The sequence below is a fragment of the Idiotropiscis lumnitzeri genome, chromosome 14 (assembly GCF_059441095.1).
Source record: "Idiotropiscis lumnitzeri isolate Australia: NSW breed Sydney's pygmy pipehorse chromosome 14, RoL_Ilum_1.0, whole genome shotgun sequence".
NCBI lineage: Eukaryota > Metazoa > Chordata > Actinopteri > Syngnathiformes > Syngnathidae > Idiotropiscis > Idiotropiscis lumnitzeri.
The window spans coordinates 11,571,691-11,588,600 of record NC_142404.1 but is presented as its reverse complement, the minus strand read 5'-3'; the positions used below and the strand labels follow the sequence as shown (position 1 = coordinate 11,588,600).

At 39.6% G+C, this 16,910-nt stretch overlaps 2 protein-coding genes and 1 non-coding gene across 10 annotated transcripts in view; 2 read left to right on the top strand and 1 right to left on the bottom strand.

The window, feature by feature from the left end:
• Positions 1-65: 65 nt before the first annotated feature.
• On the bottom strand, positions 66-5,444 carry LOC148323477 (claudin-10-like). Of its 2 annotated transcripts, none has more exons than XM_088314490.1 (5): positions 5,185-5,444; positions 2,504-2,665; positions 1,335-1,416; positions 1,157-1,258; positions 66-988 (listed from the first exon to the last, which is right to left on the bottom strand). In XM_088314490.1, exons 1-5 carry the CDS (start codon positions 5,396-5,398, stop codon positions 838-840), a joined length of 711 nt encoding a protein of 236 aa, XP_088170616.1. In that variant the 5' UTR covers positions 5,399-5,444; the 3' UTR covers positions 66-837. The 2 variants fall into 2 exon arrangements, with proteins under 2 accessions (XP_088170616.1, XP_088170617.1); XM_088314491.1 differs by lacking the exon at positions 5,185-5,444 and adding an exon at positions 2,987-3,197.
• Positions 5,445-6,272: 828 nt separating this feature from the next.
• The window catches only part of LOC148323475 (ATP-binding cassette sub-family C member 4-like), a 36,685-nt gene continuing 26,047 nt past the window's right edge, over positions 6,273-16,910 (top strand). For 5 of the 7 annotated variants that reach the window (XR_015846450.1, XM_088314475.1, XM_088314474.1 and 2 more), the window contains exons 1-19: positions 6,273-6,493; positions 7,009-7,119; positions 8,103-8,223; positions 8,295-8,519; positions 8,600-8,689; positions 9,107-9,270; positions 9,353-9,478; positions 9,561-9,810; positions 10,231-10,338; positions 11,128-11,217; positions 11,276-11,467; positions 11,570-11,664; positions 11,728-11,814; positions 11,890-11,986; positions 12,125-12,340; positions 13,501-13,632; positions 13,713-13,750; positions 13,993-14,087; positions 14,525-14,671. Coding sequence is in view for 6 of the 7 variants with exons in the window: in XM_088314475.1 (XP_088170601.1) it covers positions 6,420-6,493; positions 7,009-7,119; positions 8,103-8,223; positions 8,295-8,519; positions 8,600-8,689; positions 9,107-9,270; positions 9,353-9,478; positions 9,561-9,810; positions 10,231-10,338; positions 11,128-11,217; positions 11,276-11,467; positions 11,570-11,664; positions 11,728-11,814; positions 11,890-11,986; positions 12,125-12,340; positions 13,501-13,632; positions 13,713-13,750; positions 13,993-14,087; positions 14,525-14,671 (2,458 nt within the window). In the remaining variant the exon portion in view is untranslated. Of the gene's footprint in view, positions 6,494-7,008; positions 7,120-8,102; positions 8,224-8,294; positions 8,520-8,599; positions 8,690-9,106; positions 9,271-9,352; positions 9,479-9,560; positions 9,811-10,230; positions 10,339-11,127; positions 11,218-11,275; positions 11,468-11,569; positions 11,665-11,727; positions 11,815-11,889; positions 11,987-12,124; positions 12,341-13,500; positions 13,633-13,712; positions 13,751-13,992; positions 14,088-14,524; positions 14,672-16,910 lie in introns of those variants that run through there. The other 2 variants (XM_088314477.1, XM_088314479.1) reach the window with 2 other exon arrangements.
• LOC148323476 (5S ribosomal RNA) lies at positions 8,730-8,848 on the top strand. Its single transcript, XR_015846570.1, has one exon. It is a non-coding gene; the product is annotated as a 5S ribosomal RNA (ribosomal RNA).

Sequence of the window (16,910 nt, the reverse complement as noted above, 5' to 3'; positions counted from 1 at the left end):
ACCATCATCAATGAGCTTTTTTTTTTTAATATCAAAATGCTGTAGTACAAAACAATAATGGTCGCACACACACACTGCAGCCAGTTTAAAGCAAAAGGTAAAATATAAAATTATATTTTTTTTATGCTCGCAAGACCAGAAAATACACACTTCATATATCCGCGGCAAAATGAAGAGACCTTTTTATTGTTCAAGTGCAGTAAAACCAAAAAATGTTTGTTGAGTTAAGATAAAATACTCTTAAAATTCAGAAATACATCATTTCTATTTAAATACAAAACCTTTTTTTTGTTTTGATATAAAAATAGTCAAATTTGGCTGTGCAGTATGTGTATTTTTTTTCATCAGGCAAACAAAAATGTCATTTTTGTTCTATTTTAAGTAAAACTTGCATGCATAGAATCTGCATTTTTCCCATAAGATAAAAAGAATTACAAAAAACACTTAAAAAAATAAGTAAGTGAACAGCCACAAAGGTTGGAAATGTCTGTTTAGGATTTTCATTAAAAAAGAAACAGATTTTTTTTGTGTTTTTTGTTGAAAAAACAGCATGCAACGTTTGCGGATAACTGTAATCAGAAAGGCAACGTTTGTAAAACAAATTACAAAACTTGAAGATATGACTTTTTTTAAAAAGCCTTTGGTTTGTGTTTAAAGAAAAAAACGAGGACACGCCTATTTTTCACCGCACCTCAATGCCATTTCATCATAACTTGTAATGACAACTTCACTTGATGTCCTGTTCAACACAAATATTTCCTCCAGCGTGTGGTTATCTTTTCCCTCCACACTATCTCACCCGACTCACCACGCGGTGGCTCTTAATATTCACATCATTTACACATATACGTTCTTATCAAAGTTTGGAGCCCTGGAGGAGCTGCTGTATTCAGGAGGTGGCCTCTGGCTCACAGACTGTCCTCTTCCTCTTTGGTAGGAGGAGATATGCGAATGTGAGGCAGCGCCTTTGTAGACATAATTTGTCTGACTGTGGGTGGACAAATACACAGAGCGCTCATTAAACATCAGAAGCCACCTGCTGTACCCCAAATAAAATCCAGAACAGGAAATAATTCATATTTGACTTGGATGCCATTAGATTGGGCAGGTGTACCTAATAAAATGTCCTCATGTAACTTGTATAGAGACGACTGACCTTTTCTTACAGTCTGCCACAGAGAAGCAGAGCACACCTCCACCAAGAATGCAAAGGACAGAACCTGCCCAGCCAATGAAAAGTGCCGCTCCCAGCTCATACCTAAAATGGAGGAAAGGGCAGCTTTTTAAACCAATGCAAATGTGACTCAATCCAACAAGTGACAAATATTTCTTACTTCTGGGCCACAAACATTGGGTTGAAAAATTCCGATGTTATGCGATGTGCATAGAGGGAACATGCTGAAAGTGAGCACAGACCTGAGGAAGAACAACACATACCGGTTATTTGTGGATAGTTAGTAATCACTGCGCAGAGAATTTGGCATTGATTGGTTCAGAATACATACTTTTACACAAAAGTACCAAGATTAGAATAGAGCATTCCAAAAAAAAAAGAAAAAAAAGAAATTAAGTCAATGTAAGCTGGTGTAACATGCACAGTTTGAACATTAACAAATTGGACATAAATGATTCAACTGACTGTACACATAAATGTCAAATCTAAATCGAATAAAAAGAAACAACTCATGAAGATTAAATTGGAATGCATTTTATTTTAAAGTTAAATACAACTGAACTATATTTAACAAATGTACTGTGCTGTATTAAAAAAAAAAGTTTGCGCCGCCATAACATTATGCATACTTTGAATATTTGATCTATTCTTTCATGTTCCACTAGAGGGAGCCTACTTAGCATAATTTGAGAATCACTGTAATACCGTGGTTATATGCAGGAAAGACACGCTTTTATTGCTAAAAACAACACCCCAAAAAAATTCTTCAATTTGGTGTGACCGATTTGCCTGAAAATAATTTTGTGGGTGGTGAAAAAACAGAAAAAGTCTGAATATTTTGTGATATGCTATGTGCTTTAATCCTCCAAAATACTAATTTATTCCATTTCGTCAAGTGGTTGCACAAAATAAAATCATCTGGATCCAGATTTAATATTTAAGTCGATGTGTAGTCTACTTTAAAAAAATCTATTTCATGTTGCCACTTGATGTAATAAAAGTTCGTAAATTCAACAAATATTTTTTCAGTGTATATGACATCTGCATAGTCACTCTTATCCTCAAACATGTCTTTTTGCAAGAACAAAAAAAAAATGAACGCGAATAAAAGAAAATGTATTCAATAACAATTTGTAAAAAATAGTTAAAGAAAAAAACATGAAGAATTTGGTGCCATAAGAAATGCACACCGCCCCCAAAATAGATTGTTTGTTTTTGGTGTTATAAAAAAAAAAGTCCAAAATTTGGAAGCATGATTCCAATGAAAAGCCAGCTTGGTGTTACAACGCGAAAGAGCGGGAAAAAGACGATAATGGCAAACTACCTTACCACTGAGGATAAAGTTGACACCGGCGAAGCAGGCGATCCTCGCTTTGCTCTTGTCACTTCCTCCAATTTTGGTACACTTCATTCCCACCAGGGCAAAGACGGTACCAAAAAAGCCCAGACACACCGCAGCAATCATCAGCCCCCTGCAGGCCTGGATGTAACCTGTGCAAACACAAACAAAAAGACAAAGATCAACAACCTATTGACCTTTTGACAAACGTGCATATTAAGCATGCAGTAGAATTAGTCACAAGGTGAGATTAGAGGCAAATATTAGCTCGGAACCGGTGAGCCGTGGTTGAAACCGCCTACGGCTCAGAGTCAATCTCCTTGATAGACTTTAAGAATCAGTCAACTGGGGCTAAACATTGACACATTAAACGGTAAATGAAAAATCAAATCATCTTGAAATTGAGCTTTTAAAATTGAGAAAAGGTGAAAAAATCGAAGGCAAGACTTCGAAAGGGCAAAAGCGCGGCTGACCATCCAACGCTAGCATGGAGGGAAAGTCTTTGCAGTTGGACACCCCCGTGGAATCGGTGACGCACGTCTTCCACAGGTTGGACCAGTAAGTCGCCGTGGTGATGACCGTCCCGTCCAGCGAGGACACCTTCCAGTAGTCTGTGGGCAGCGTGGACGACACGAGGACCCATCCCGAGGTGGCGAGCGCAAAGGCCAGGATCTCCTGATACATGCTGCTCCGAATGACTGTGCAGTGACTACGTCGGTGGCCCCGAAGATTGATTAATGGTTCCCAGGTGGTTGAAAAAGTAGCCAGGATGTGCAACGCTAAGTTGGTTAATATGTGATGGGCTGCTGTATTCTGCGATGAGGAATTTGGACCCGAACTTCAAAATGAGGGCCGACGTTTTGTCATAACTTAAGGATAATGGAGCCACTGATGAATTTTAAGGAGACGCTTTGGATGAACAATACATCAAGTCTGATTAATGAGTGAGAACTGAGAATCTTGGAAATTCTTTTGCTTATGTGTGTTTTAAAGCCACCCCTCCTCCCCCACACACACACAAGATGTCATGTACTAAATTGCTAGACCACGATTTTTAACATATTTACCAAATTTTAAAATGTGACGTCTTTTTTTTTTTTTTTTTTTTTTACAAAGTAATAAATTGTTGAATCAGATTAAAAAAAACAACATTCAATTCACATATCCATCCCTCTATTAAACAGAAATATGACATTATTTCAAATGCAGAAAATGCACAAATATAAATTTGGTCTCTAATGAACCTTTCCGCAGAATTCAGTGAATCACAATCGTTGGCGAATTGATCATAGCACCACTAGTAATAGTAAATAAAAATGTAATAAAAATGACGCAATTAATTTTTTTTCCCCAATTTTTCACCAATTTTCTGATTCAGTTTAAAATCCCTTACAATTTAGAAACCAGTTGGCTTTATAATGAGACGCTAGCAGGTCCAGTTAACAGGATGCGACTCACAAGGGCCACTGGGACCAAACACCAAAAGTTGTGTTTACTTTCTGGTAAAGTTCAAGAAGTTTAGTGCAATCCATGCTTTGATTTCCTCCTGACAGGACAAAAGTGACCTCAAATTATTATTGCTCTAAAAGGGAAGTCAACCTGACCATTAGTTGAAACATGGCATTCTGAAAAATATTGCAAGTGTGGAATACGAATCAAGCAGAAAAATCCACCCGTTTCTGGCCATCAAAGGGGGCGGCCATTTTGTCACTTCTGTTAACTGACATGACATCACAATTGCTCAGGGCTCAGATAATGACCAATCAGGGCGCAGCTTCAGGGAACAGGTGAACCATGATTGGTTGTTTGCCGAGCCCTTTGCATCTATGATGTCATTTTCAGTCGACAGAAGTGACAAAATTGCCGCCGCCTCAAGACCTCCTCTACGTATTATCCACTGCATAGCATAACATTGTTTTTATTAAATTATATTCATGAAAAAAACAAAATACTTCCGCTTATGTTAATTACTGTACAAAATCATAATAGCTGTATTATGCTTTCACAATAAATAATCATAGGGGCACTCTCTGTACAACAGGGGTCAAAAAATAATTATCGGCAAATTGTTGGGTGGGAAGTATATTTAAAAAGGCAGAAATATAAAAGAAAAGAAAAATGTAATATTAATAGTCACTAAACTGTAAAAAGTGGAAATAGATTATAAGAAAAAGAAACTAAACAAGCAGACAAAGTTAGACTATAATGACAGAAATATTGGTTTCTTTTTTCATTATTTTGCATAAGCTTCATCATATATGCACACAATATGATGAGTTTCAATTATTAATAATTGTTTGGCCTTTTAAAAGATAATAATGCTCACTTTTGATAGATGCCGTCAGATGAGTTCAGTAAACAATGTTTATTATTGTTCTAATAGTTTATGTACAACTCCATGACACAAAACTGTTTCTCTCATGTAGCCAAGAAAGGTCTCAGACTGGATAGCAACATTTAGGACAGATGAGTGTATGCCAGTGATGAATATTTTTAGCCCTGAACTGTCTCACACCATGGACATTTCCTAAAGTTGCATCACGTGCACTCAAAAACTGATGTTTCACCATGAAACCAAACAAATGTACCATGCTGGGTCGGTGGAGCAAGGAGGACATCTATTATTGTATAAATCGATTGAAAGCAGTAGCACAATGAGTCAGTCACTCACCATCCAGGTTCAAGATCGTATGGTGCGGCCTACAGTGGAGAGCTCCGATGGCGTTCCCGGCGCAGTTGTTCCACAGGCCCTGCAGCACCCATGTGGCCGTGATGACCGAGGACGCCCGGCTGGTGGCCTTCCATTCATTGGACACCGTGGCGCCAATGGTGGCTCCAAGTCCCACAAGGCCACTGATGAAAGCCAGGATCTGCAAGCCGGACATTTGCTGGCTGTCACAATTGAATGTGATCTTTTTTAGAGGAACAAATACACGCAATCGCCCCGGACAGGTAAATTACACTTTGGACATGTGTTTTCACTGAGATGATTTACAGACAGGACATCTCTCATGGTCAAGGATGGACACAAGGGCCTCAAAGTCAAACAGTAATCAAAGGCTGAGCTGGGGGTTAGTTATTATTTTTCGGCAATGTCAAAGCACCTCCTTTGAGGGCCCGTGTTTTGGTCAGGAAATAATTCCATGCATCATATTAACACAAAGATTAGTTACGTTTCGATGGAAGCAAAGTCCACTTTCGAGTCCGTCACTCATTTCTGGGCAAGAAGATGACTCTTGACTTCAACTTCAGCAGACTACAACAGAAACACGTGTGTGTATGTTTGTGCTTGCATACATGTACAATATGTAAATACATGATGTATGTACAGTATTGTAGATAGATAGATAAACAGATGGACGGACAGACAAATAGATAGATTCATATGCACACAAAAAATTGATTCTAATATCTCCCAGTTTTTACTTGACGTCAAAGCCGCGTATCGTTCGCGAGTCTCGACCCAAGTGAGGCTAAACAGTGAGAAAGGATGGATGATATTACCAAATGTACCACCAGATGGCGCAAAACTTCACCTCGCGGTTCACTTGTATTCTACTGATTCACACGTATCCAAGTCCGAATAAAACACATATGCCTGAGTTGTACCTTTTTTTTTTAATACGACTATTTTATTTTGTTTGCTTATTTGTTTTATCAGATTTGGTAGCAAGTGACAGGTGGACGCTTAACAACTAACCAACCACAAGAGGCGGCGGTCTTGATTACGTCATATATGCCCGCCCCTTGGACACGCGCGCCTGTCAAGTGCCAAGCCGGCCGGACCAGAAGCAAAGTGTCCTTCTCCTCAATGTTGTCACATGTAATGTTGACATAAACTCGACCTGTTGTTTATTTATCTAGCCTGGCGGCAGAGAAAGGTACCCGTGTTGCTTGCACAGTGACATGGAAGCTCTGCGTCAAGATGTGAAGGATAATCCGTCTTCAAAGGCTAATCTTTTCTCCAAGCTTTTCTTCTGGTAAGAAAACAGCGACAGCCGTCATTGACACGCACCTGCTCGTGTTGGCAGGTCGAGGACTAGTCATCCTAAAATATCATATAATGATCGCAGCGCTCATGAAAAGGAAATAAAAAACCATCAATTTGTGGTTAGGAAAGGGAGAAGATTCAAGACCTTTGTTGATGAATAATGAATAGTTCCTATTTCAATTTGAGCATTAAATTAATGATATTGTGTTGCACTTTGATTTCAAAAAGAGAAATATGCACATATTTTCTCCAAACTTAAAATGGCATTTTCATCATACACCCGCTTAGGAAGTGTGCTGTCCTATGTGGCCCTCCAGTAGCGCTGATGAAAAAATTTGGCTAAAGTTCCCCATTCCTGATGTAGGGTATTCTTATCCCCTGTTTGTAGATTACAGCGATGTAGAACTTTACTGCATCATGCACAACATTTTGGTTATCATGTCAAGCTTCTGAAAATAAACTGTTATTATTCGTATTGGCAATGACTATATTTGTACTGCGTAGTTGGTTGAATCCCTTGTTCAGGACTGGTTACAAGAGGAGGTTGGAAGAAAATGACATGTACAAGGTTCTTCCCGAGGATGCGTCGGACAGACTTGGGGAGGAGTTACAATGGTAAGAATATCTAACTGTAATGTGTTCATACTCATTATTTGCATTTGTGAATTGGAACATGTCAGGCGGAGTCTCATTCTCAAGTATAAAATAGCATTCCCCTAATGGGTTGAATGTCAAATTGTAGCTCTGAAATTTAACTATGTAATAGCTTCTTTACAGATAAATAATCCATAATTCAAATACACTACACAACTGCAATAAACTACTTAAAAGGTGCACCATGTACAATACATGTAACATGGGCAACCAACAGGAATATAAGCTTCCTTACATACGGCAACACAATTGACACAATATTCCTCTTGAAATGGTAGCAATAGCTGCTAATATAATGCCATGCAGAAAAATAAAGCTGCAATAATAACTATGTTATTACAACCCCTCATTGCGGCACTCAAAACGCTGTCAAGCAATAATACATGTAACTGCCCCCACCTACTCAGGAAAGGTGATATTGTGTTTGAGGATGTGCTTGTCATTCGGCCCACCTATATATAGAAAGTATCACTGGATGAACGGCACAAAACAGTCTGTTCGCGCACACTCCTCTCACCATTTGGCAGATACCCTTTGACTGACTTTCTTTTGTGCGCATTCGATATTAAAGAAAATTAAGATCATTGTGGGCAAGTCTGGTCTTGCCCACACAGTCAAACATATTTGTGTTAAATATGACACAGTGAACTACTCGCAAAACAAATACAAATATGACAAACTTAGAACTTTAATAATTGAATGTATTGTGTCACACAATGCATTCTGGCAAAGGAATTGATTTTTTTTGGACAATATTACAGTTGACCTCCGCTATTCACGTCAAATAGCAACCCCGCCACTTCGCAAATAGCAACAATCTGTCTATAATTGACGCACATTGAATTGATTGGCTTCATATTATGCGTTATGATATTATTATATTGCTAAGATTACCGATGGTGGTGATAAACCCAAGCTTTTATCCTTCTTCATGCTTTTCCAAGGTACTGGAACCAAGAAGTTAAGCGTGCGTCAAAAGAGCTACGCCAGCCTAAACTCACCAGCGTCCTCATAAAGTGTTACTGGAGATCCTACGCTCTCATTGGAGCATATATCTTCATGCAGGTGCAATCAAAGCATCCATCTTACAGAGGATTGATTTCAGGTGTTTTAAATTGTCTGGTTTACTCCAACAGGAAGTCATTAAAGTCATTCAGCCGGTGTTACTCGGTAAACTTATTGAGTACTTTGAGTGTGCTGATGCCGCCGGTCCAACTGCAGTCCACAAGGCCTACAGCTATGCGGTGGGCATCTCCCTGTCCGCCGTCTGGATGGCCTTCCTCCACCATCTCTATTTCTACCATGTCCAAAGAGCCGGCATGAAAATCCGTGTGGCCATGTGTCACATGATCTATCGTAAGGTACGGATGCACAAACATTATTGTGCAACTTTTTTAGTTACTTCACGTAACAGTTTTTTTTATTTTTTTTTCCTGCGAAGGCTCTCAGTCTGAACAACATGGCGCTGACTAAAACAACGACGGGACAAATTGTGAATCTGTTGTCCAATGACGTCAACAGATTTGATGAGGTAATATTTGTTAACAAGAGCATGATAATTAGGATTGTGTGCTTACGGCCGTACTACCCTGAGAACGCCCGATCTCGTCCGATCTCGGAAGCTAAGCAGGGTCGGGCCTGGTTAGTACTTGGATGGGAGACCGCCTCGGAATACCAGGTGCTGTAAGCTTTTGCACCGCAAAAAATAAAAAAAATAAATAAAAAAAACTTTGAAAAAAAAAAAAATTAGGATTGTGTCTTATTTCTTGTGTTAGTGAATTTTGGACTTCCATTAGCTGTAAGCTATAATCGTCAAACACAAAAGAAAAAGAAAGATTTGTAGTGTATGAATAACATGTTTTTTACTGCACTACTGAAATAAAGTTTACCATGCGATTCCAATTCATTGCGATTCACTTGACAAAATATATTTGTCATTTCCTCCCAGGTAACATTGTATCTGCACTTTCTGTGGATCACCCCACTGCAAGCCATAATGGTCATAATCTTACTGATGTATTGGATCGGTCCATCGTGCCTTGCGGGAATGGCCGTCTTCTTCATCTTGATTCCAGTGCAGACTATGTTTGGAAGACTGTTTTCCAAGCTGAGGTTAGCAGTGAGTAAATGGACCGTCAAGTAGTGTCAACCGTCGGATCGCTACCGTCACTGCCATGAGAATCTGTCGTTCTAGGGCCGACACCGCAGTCTTGACCGATGACAGGATACGCACAATGAATGAGGTCATCTCTGGGATCCGTGTAATAAAGATGTGCGGGTGGGAGAAACCCTTTGCAGAGCTTGTGGATGAAGTCCGAAGGTTAGCTTATCTGCATTCTATTCAAACGAATAACACCCCCATGCATCTACCGACAACTTTATTTTTTTTTGTGATGGCACAGAATGGAAATCTCCAAAATAATGAAAAGCTCCTACTTGCGCGGCTTGAACATGGCGTCGTTCTTTGTGGCCAGCAAGCTCATCATCTTCCTCACAGTTTGCGTCTACGTGCTGACGGGCGAGCAGCTGTCTTCCAGCACCGTCTTCATGGCTGTTTCCCTCTATAATGCCGTCAGACTCACCATCACGCTCTTCTTTCCCTTCGCCATCGAGAAGGTCTCGGAGTCCCTCATCAGCATCCAAAGAATTCAAGTAAGAATGCGGATTTCAAATAAAATGTAGACTACACCTGACCAATGAAGCTGTGTAAAACATTTGGATGGTAAATGAACACGTCAATTGGGATTTTCCCTGTGAAATCACATTATCTAAATTCAAAAACACAATTCAATTCACATCTGGATTAAATGTAACTAACATTACAGCTTCTGCACTTGTATATATGAATGCGTGGATTCTCTCCAAAATCGAAAAGCAAAAATTCCCTGACACGATCATTCTCAATGAAATCTTGTCCTCTCTGCTTTGGGTAATAAGACACATTGTGCTTAATTAATATCACTCTAACAAGTGTCAAAAAAGTGAGTATATTGGTTTGACTTGACATTAATACGATAGTGTCTAATTATATATATCACCACTGAAGGAAGCTGATGGCATGATCCCTGTTAGAATTTTCTCCTTCTGGATGAAGTTACTCCTCAGCATTTGGGCCTCCCGGTGGAAGAAAAGAAAGACTGCATGCTGAAGATTGAGGATTTGGCATGCTATTGGGACAAGGTGAGGTCAACTGATCAATGATGAGGTGTTCCTATTAAGCATTGCCGACTCGAGTAAATAATTGCTACTCCAAAAATGGATGAACGGCACATCCGTTTAGGGTGATTGAGACTGAGTCGTGGTAGACTTTACCATAATTATCAGTGCCACTGAAGCAGACAGAGCATCTGTAATGCTGACTTTTGGGTTAGAGTGTAAAGATAAATTATTGTTTATTGAGAAACATCCATCGATTTTCTATAGCACTTGTCTTTTTCAAGGCAGTAACCATCTATTTGCAGCATTCCAAAACAAAAGCTGCCATAAAACACTGACCCGGAAAAAAAAAAAAAAAACAGAAAGATTGCCTCACTTATTCCTTATTGGATAAAATAATAATAATAATAATAATAATAATAATAATTTAAAAATCATTATGTTGAGTTGAGTTATCCCAAAACAGTATAAAAAAACAGATACATGGTTTATATTGTAAAAAAAAAAAAAAAACACACCAGTGTGTAAGCTTTTTAAGAACTGTTAAACTATCAAATGTAATTTAATATGATTAAAAAAGAGCCAACACTAATAAAGGCCCTCATCGCCTGGTACTCTGTAATGTCTTCAGCGTTGGCGGATCATCTAAGGTTAATGTTGTATGCTAAAAGAATGAACCCGGAGGCAATTCTTGGTATTTCTCAGAGTCAGTGAGCGTAATTTAGAAAATACAACCACAGCATTGCGGTTGGGTAAATAAATCTGAAATGTTTTAAATGACTGTTTTCAAGTTAATTTATGTTTTCCTGATAGACGCAAGAGGCTCCAACCTTGCAGAATGTGTCCTTCACAGTGAGACCTGATCAGCTGCTTGCTGTAATCGGTCCTGTTGGCTCAGGGAAGGTACAGTTGCCATCGCGAGTAACTTCTAAAGTGAGTGTCATTTGATGTCTTGTGTCAGTCTTCGCTCCTCAGCGCCATCTTGGGTGAGCTGAGCCAGGAAAGTGGTGCGGTTAAGGTCCGAGGGGATCTGACCTACACTTCCCAGCAGCCCTGGATTTTAGCCGGCACCGTCCGAAGCAACATCCTTTTCGGCAAAGAGCTCAACCGTTTCAAGTATGACCGAGTGCTGAGAGCCTGCGCCCTCAAGAGAGTGAGAATTTTTCCAGTTCGCTGTGAGGGTTCTTGGACCTGCAGTTTAAGGAAAGTCCAGTTTGGATTGAATGTGTAAGGGCTACGTTTGGACGCTGTTCAGGACATGGAGTTGCTGCCAGGTGGTGACTTGGCATCCGTCGGAGACAGGGGGGCCAACTTGAGTGGAGGACAGAAGGCGAGAGTTAGCTTGGCCAGGTGCGCAGCAAAGAAAGACACACTTTCTTTTGACTTTTCTCCTGACTTGAGTGTGTTTTTCAGAGCAGTGTACCAGGATGCGGACGTCTACCTACTGGATGACCCCCTCAGTGCTGTGGATGCTGAAGTGGGCAAGCACATCTTTGAAGAGTAAAACAACTGCGCCCTGTCCTTCTCCAAAGATGTTTTCCGTTTACGGGTTTTGAAACACAGATACTCCCACAGGTGTATTTGTGGACTTCTGAGGAACAAGCCACGTGTTCTCGTCACTCACCAGCTCCAATATCTGAAGGCCGCTCATGAAATTATAGTCTTAAAGGAGGTGAGTGAGTGTTTTTTATATTCATATTCAAGTTTAACTGCCTATATTGAAAAGTTTTTGAAAGAAAAATAATTTCGTGATACTAATTGACATAACATTTCCAATTTCAAAACTCAACTGTCATTTCTATGTTGTCAGGGTCAAATTGTGGCCAAGGGGAGCTACAGAGACTTGCAGACCTCTGGACTTGATTTCTCTTCACTCCTCAAGGAGGAGGACAGTCAGGAGGAAAGACTGAGCCCCGCCTCCTTCAAGGCCTCCTTTTGCCCCTCGACACTCCCTGACAAGTCCATGTCGTCCATGTCCTCCTTGACCGCCTCTTGCTACTCGCTGATGGAAGAGACATTCACACTGGTAGGAGCAACTGCAGAATCAAGTTGCAAATATGTTTTTGAGAGGCAATCTGATAAGACACACCACAAGGAAACGTTCCTTTAACAATACTGCTGGTTTATTATTGTGGTTGTAGTTCACTGGACTGCATCATGCAGAGATCTGCATTTTTTCTAGTATCGCGCTCCCCGTGTAGCCAAAGCTTGCGAAATAGCTGTCAGTATGATGCAATAAAGTTTGACACCACTGCAAACCACGGCCACAAAAATAAACATCTCGTCAGACAACAAAAGCTTTCTGCGTGAATGTCAAGATTTCATGGAAAACTGACACGTTGTATTAAGGTGGTAATGGTTTGTGACAGTATTTGTTACAACTGCTGACAAAATGCTCAAAATATTTTTTTTTCTTGGACTATTTCAGCTTTAATCTTTTAAAATGATGCCATTCCTCTTCCACAGTTATTTTTTAGTCTTTAAAGGGGAAGTCAAGTGTAAAATGTTCTTAATAATATGTACATGCGCCCCCATTAGTCTAAACATGACATTCTGATTAATATTGCATTTGTGGAATATGAATTAAGCAGCAACATCTCCTCGTTTTTATCCATCAAATGAGGGCAGCCATTTTGCCACTTGCTGACAAATGAAAATTACCTCACAGTTGGTCAAGACATGGCATGGGCTTGACATCCTTTTAAAATTGCAACATTATCAGAATTTGTTTTTAAAAAAAAAAAAATACAATCTTATTCTTGTACAATTGTCAAAACGTTGCATTTTCCTCCTCATTTCGCAACATTATTCTCCTAATATTAAGACTCGACCCTTGTAAAATTTCAACTATTCTTTCACCTTTTAATAACTTAACGCTTGTTAGAAACTAGTTAATTTTCCCCAAAACGACTAAATTAATATTTCCCCCACTCCTGAAAAATTTTGCAATTTCACCATTTAAAAAAATAAAAAATCAAGATTTTCACATTGTACAAGTTTATGCTTGTAAAAATACTAATTTTCCTCATCATATTCCAACTTTGACTTAAATTGGTTTGCTCTTCACGCAACATGGACAGTGCTGTGTTCCCATATTGCCTCTAGGGGGCAGAACAGACTTACCTTTCCCTTGCAGCTTGCTGCTCAATGATGAGGAGAATGACAGGCGCTGGTGTGTATGTGCAGGCAGCGCAGCCCACGGAGGAGGAAAGGCGCACGCAAGGAGACATCGGCCTGCGAATATATGTGAAATATTTCAGAGCGGGCGCTAACTTCCTGGTTCTCTTCCTCCTCATTCTCCTCAATGCTCTTGCACACGTGAGTCCATGCTTATTTGCGAAATGGAATTGTGTAGGCGACTGGTTGTTTCAATAAAAATGATGTCATTTGTTTTCAAGGTGGCGTTTGTGATGCAGGACTGGTGGCTTGCTCATTGGTAAGATTCTTGCCACACAATTGGTTGTAGAAAAGAAAAGAAAGAGCCTCACCGACAGGCACTTTTGTACTGAGGTGTTAACAGAGAACGTGCTCAGGGATGAAATGTTTCCCATGACTAAGTGTCACTTGTTGAAGGCGACCTTTTACTTTTCAATTGTGGAAAATGTCGCGTTTGTGTGGCTTCTTTTCTTCATGCTTATGTATCCTTGTGTTTTTTTTTTTTTTACTTTTCTTCGGCAGGGCCTCTGAGCAGCAGCACATCAACGTAACGCAGGCACTCAATGGAAGCCTCCCCACACAGATGGACCTTGACCTTTATCTAAGTGTTTACGCAGGTGAACCTTGCTAATTGTCCACCTTTAAAAAAAAGAAAGAAAAAAAAAAAAAGAATGTCCGTGTACTACAAAATACGACATCCATTCAGAAAAGTCTTAGGCGGTTGTTTGGCAGTAACCCAAGGCCTTCAAGGCCAAGTGTTGGTACACGGGCCTCAGTTGTATTGAGAGACAGCGTCACCTTTCATGTTGTCTCCGCTTAGATTACCCTGATTGTCTCCCTGTGACTCAGTGCGCCTTCACTATTTGTACTTTCACAGAAGGATACCGGGAAAAAAAATGAAAAGAAAAGAAATATTTAAGTGGACGACAATTGTTTGCAATCTGTGCACTGAGTACTGATTGACCTTTAAAACACGACCGTCCTTGAATGATGCATGAGGATGGCATCAGAGTGTTCAGATAGATTTTTATGTTTTCTTTCTGTGGTGCCAAAGGTTTAACAGGTGCAGCCGTGGTGTTTGGCTTCGTTCGCAGCTTGGTTTTCTTCAACGTCCTGGTGAGCTCAGCACAGACCCTTCACAACCGCATGTTTGACACCATCCTGCGGACCCCGGTGCACTTTTTCCAAATCAATCCAATTGGTAAGGGGCTGACATTGTTCATATATATATATATATATATGTGTGTGCTTGTTATTTTAACTGGCGAGATGGTTGATGTACGCGACGAGGCATCAGGGGAGCAGCTGAGGAGGTTATTCTAACACATCAACACTAGAGAGCAGACTACGCCCTGCTTCTTTTTTACTATATCTTTCACCTCAATATCCAATTCAACTTTTTACATTAAACTATTTATCCGCAATGCATTCTTACTCTTAAAAGTAACTGGTATTTTTATTGAGAAATATATTTTTTAACAACAAATATAACTAGTTGAACTGCAATAAAAATATTTTTTTTTTATAAACATTGAGTAAATAAATGTTTTAGGTCAAAACGACACTCCCAGTCAAGTGCGATACAAAGTACGACGCAAACAAGACGCAAAGCTAGAACAAACATCTTCAAAACAACATTTGGTTTTAGCATATGTTCACAAATTAAAAATATTGATTTCATACACATTTAAACATTTATAGTAAATACATTAGAAAATCAAGGGTAATTAAGTGACAGAAGTGAAAATAAATACATCTGTTTAATTAAAAAATATTAATTCACGCAGAATATGTAATCTTTTAAATATGTAAATTATTTATAATATTTCAAAGGTAGCAATTAGGAAACGATCAAACAAATCTGACTTTACTTCTTGGTGGGCAGTTTCAAGCACAAGTTAACAGTAAAAAAAGAAATTAATTTGCAAATGTACTTCTTTTTGGCCCAATCACGGTGTAATTATTCATTCTAGACCTATACCAACTTGTCATTTAATAGCTGAAGTCAGCTGGCTAAGTGATGGCTTTAATTTTTCCTGGCCATTGTTCGCCTGTCAGCAGACAATCACTCAGTCTAATCTCCTCATAGTGACAATGCATATACAACGCAGTCGGCCCGGGTGGGAATGTGCAACAGGAGAGGAACTTGGATCTACGTAATGAGTCACCATCAACTGCTTAAATATGATTTCAGGGTGTTTGAGGCGGACGTAGCGGCAACGCTTGCCTTTGACAAAGACGTGTGTGTTCCCATGGCAAACACCACTGGCCCTCTAATCGTCACCGACGTGTTTGCTGTTGCTTCCGTGCGGCGCGTTGGGACTATCAGGGTGTGACTTAATCTATTCACAAACACTTTGAAATAATGTAATAATCTGTGTTATATCGCCGCAGCGCACAGGAGAGGCTTAGCACACACAGCTATCTGATTGGTGCTATCTGCGACTATTGTGTGACCGGTCCGTGTATTATTACAGCTTGGCCTACAGGAGGGCAAACAAAGCTGTATGTCTACATTGGATTTTCAGGCTAATGCTTCAGCGATAAAGAGAGTCATTATTAATTGATTTGTCATATTTACACTTATGCATAATGGAGCATAAACATTGAAAAATACTGCGTGATGCTTTGCCGTCGAGGATTCAGCATCTTACACACCAGCCATGACATATTAGGAACATCTGCACAATCTCATGCAAGCATAGAATTGGCAAAATAACACCTAGACAAAAAGAAGAGATACTGGATCATCATTTTAGGTGATTATTTTTAGTGGTTCATTATTCAAACCGAAAGCTCAAATGTGAGCGGTATAGTTTTGATCACACAAAAGCAACTGATTTTCAGTAAGTGACATGTTCCGAGCAACAAACCATTCAATTTTAGGGAATATCCAAAAGAAAATGCAGATGCACGGTGAAATAATTTCATGTCTCAAAAGAGACATAAAAAGACTAAAACATCATTCTGCCTCAAATTTCTGAGGTTCTGGGTTAGAATCTTTGCAGCCTTCCTGAGTGGAGTTTCCATGTTCTCCCCTTGCGAGTGCTTCTGCTCAAATTCCCCAAAAGATGCTTATGGAGGAATCATGACACGCTTGCTCGGTTCATTGAAGACACAAAATATTCCACAAGTGTGAATGTGAGTGTGAAGGGTTGTTTGTGCCCTGCTTTTGTTTAGTGACCAGTTCTGTCGATACCACGACTGACTCTCGCCCAAAGTTAGCTGCTGCTCACCGAGAGAGGTCAAGTGCCATAGAACGTGGATGGACAGATCGATATAATTTTGGACTTATTTTCAAATTAACTGGTTCCTATCCTTGATTGCAAATATCATTTGAAAGTAGTCCGCTATCTTGCAGTCAGAAAAACAATTATTTTCTTTTTCATTTTTGCCATATGAGTCACCTCGAAAACCTTCATTTGCTTCTATTGTCTTAA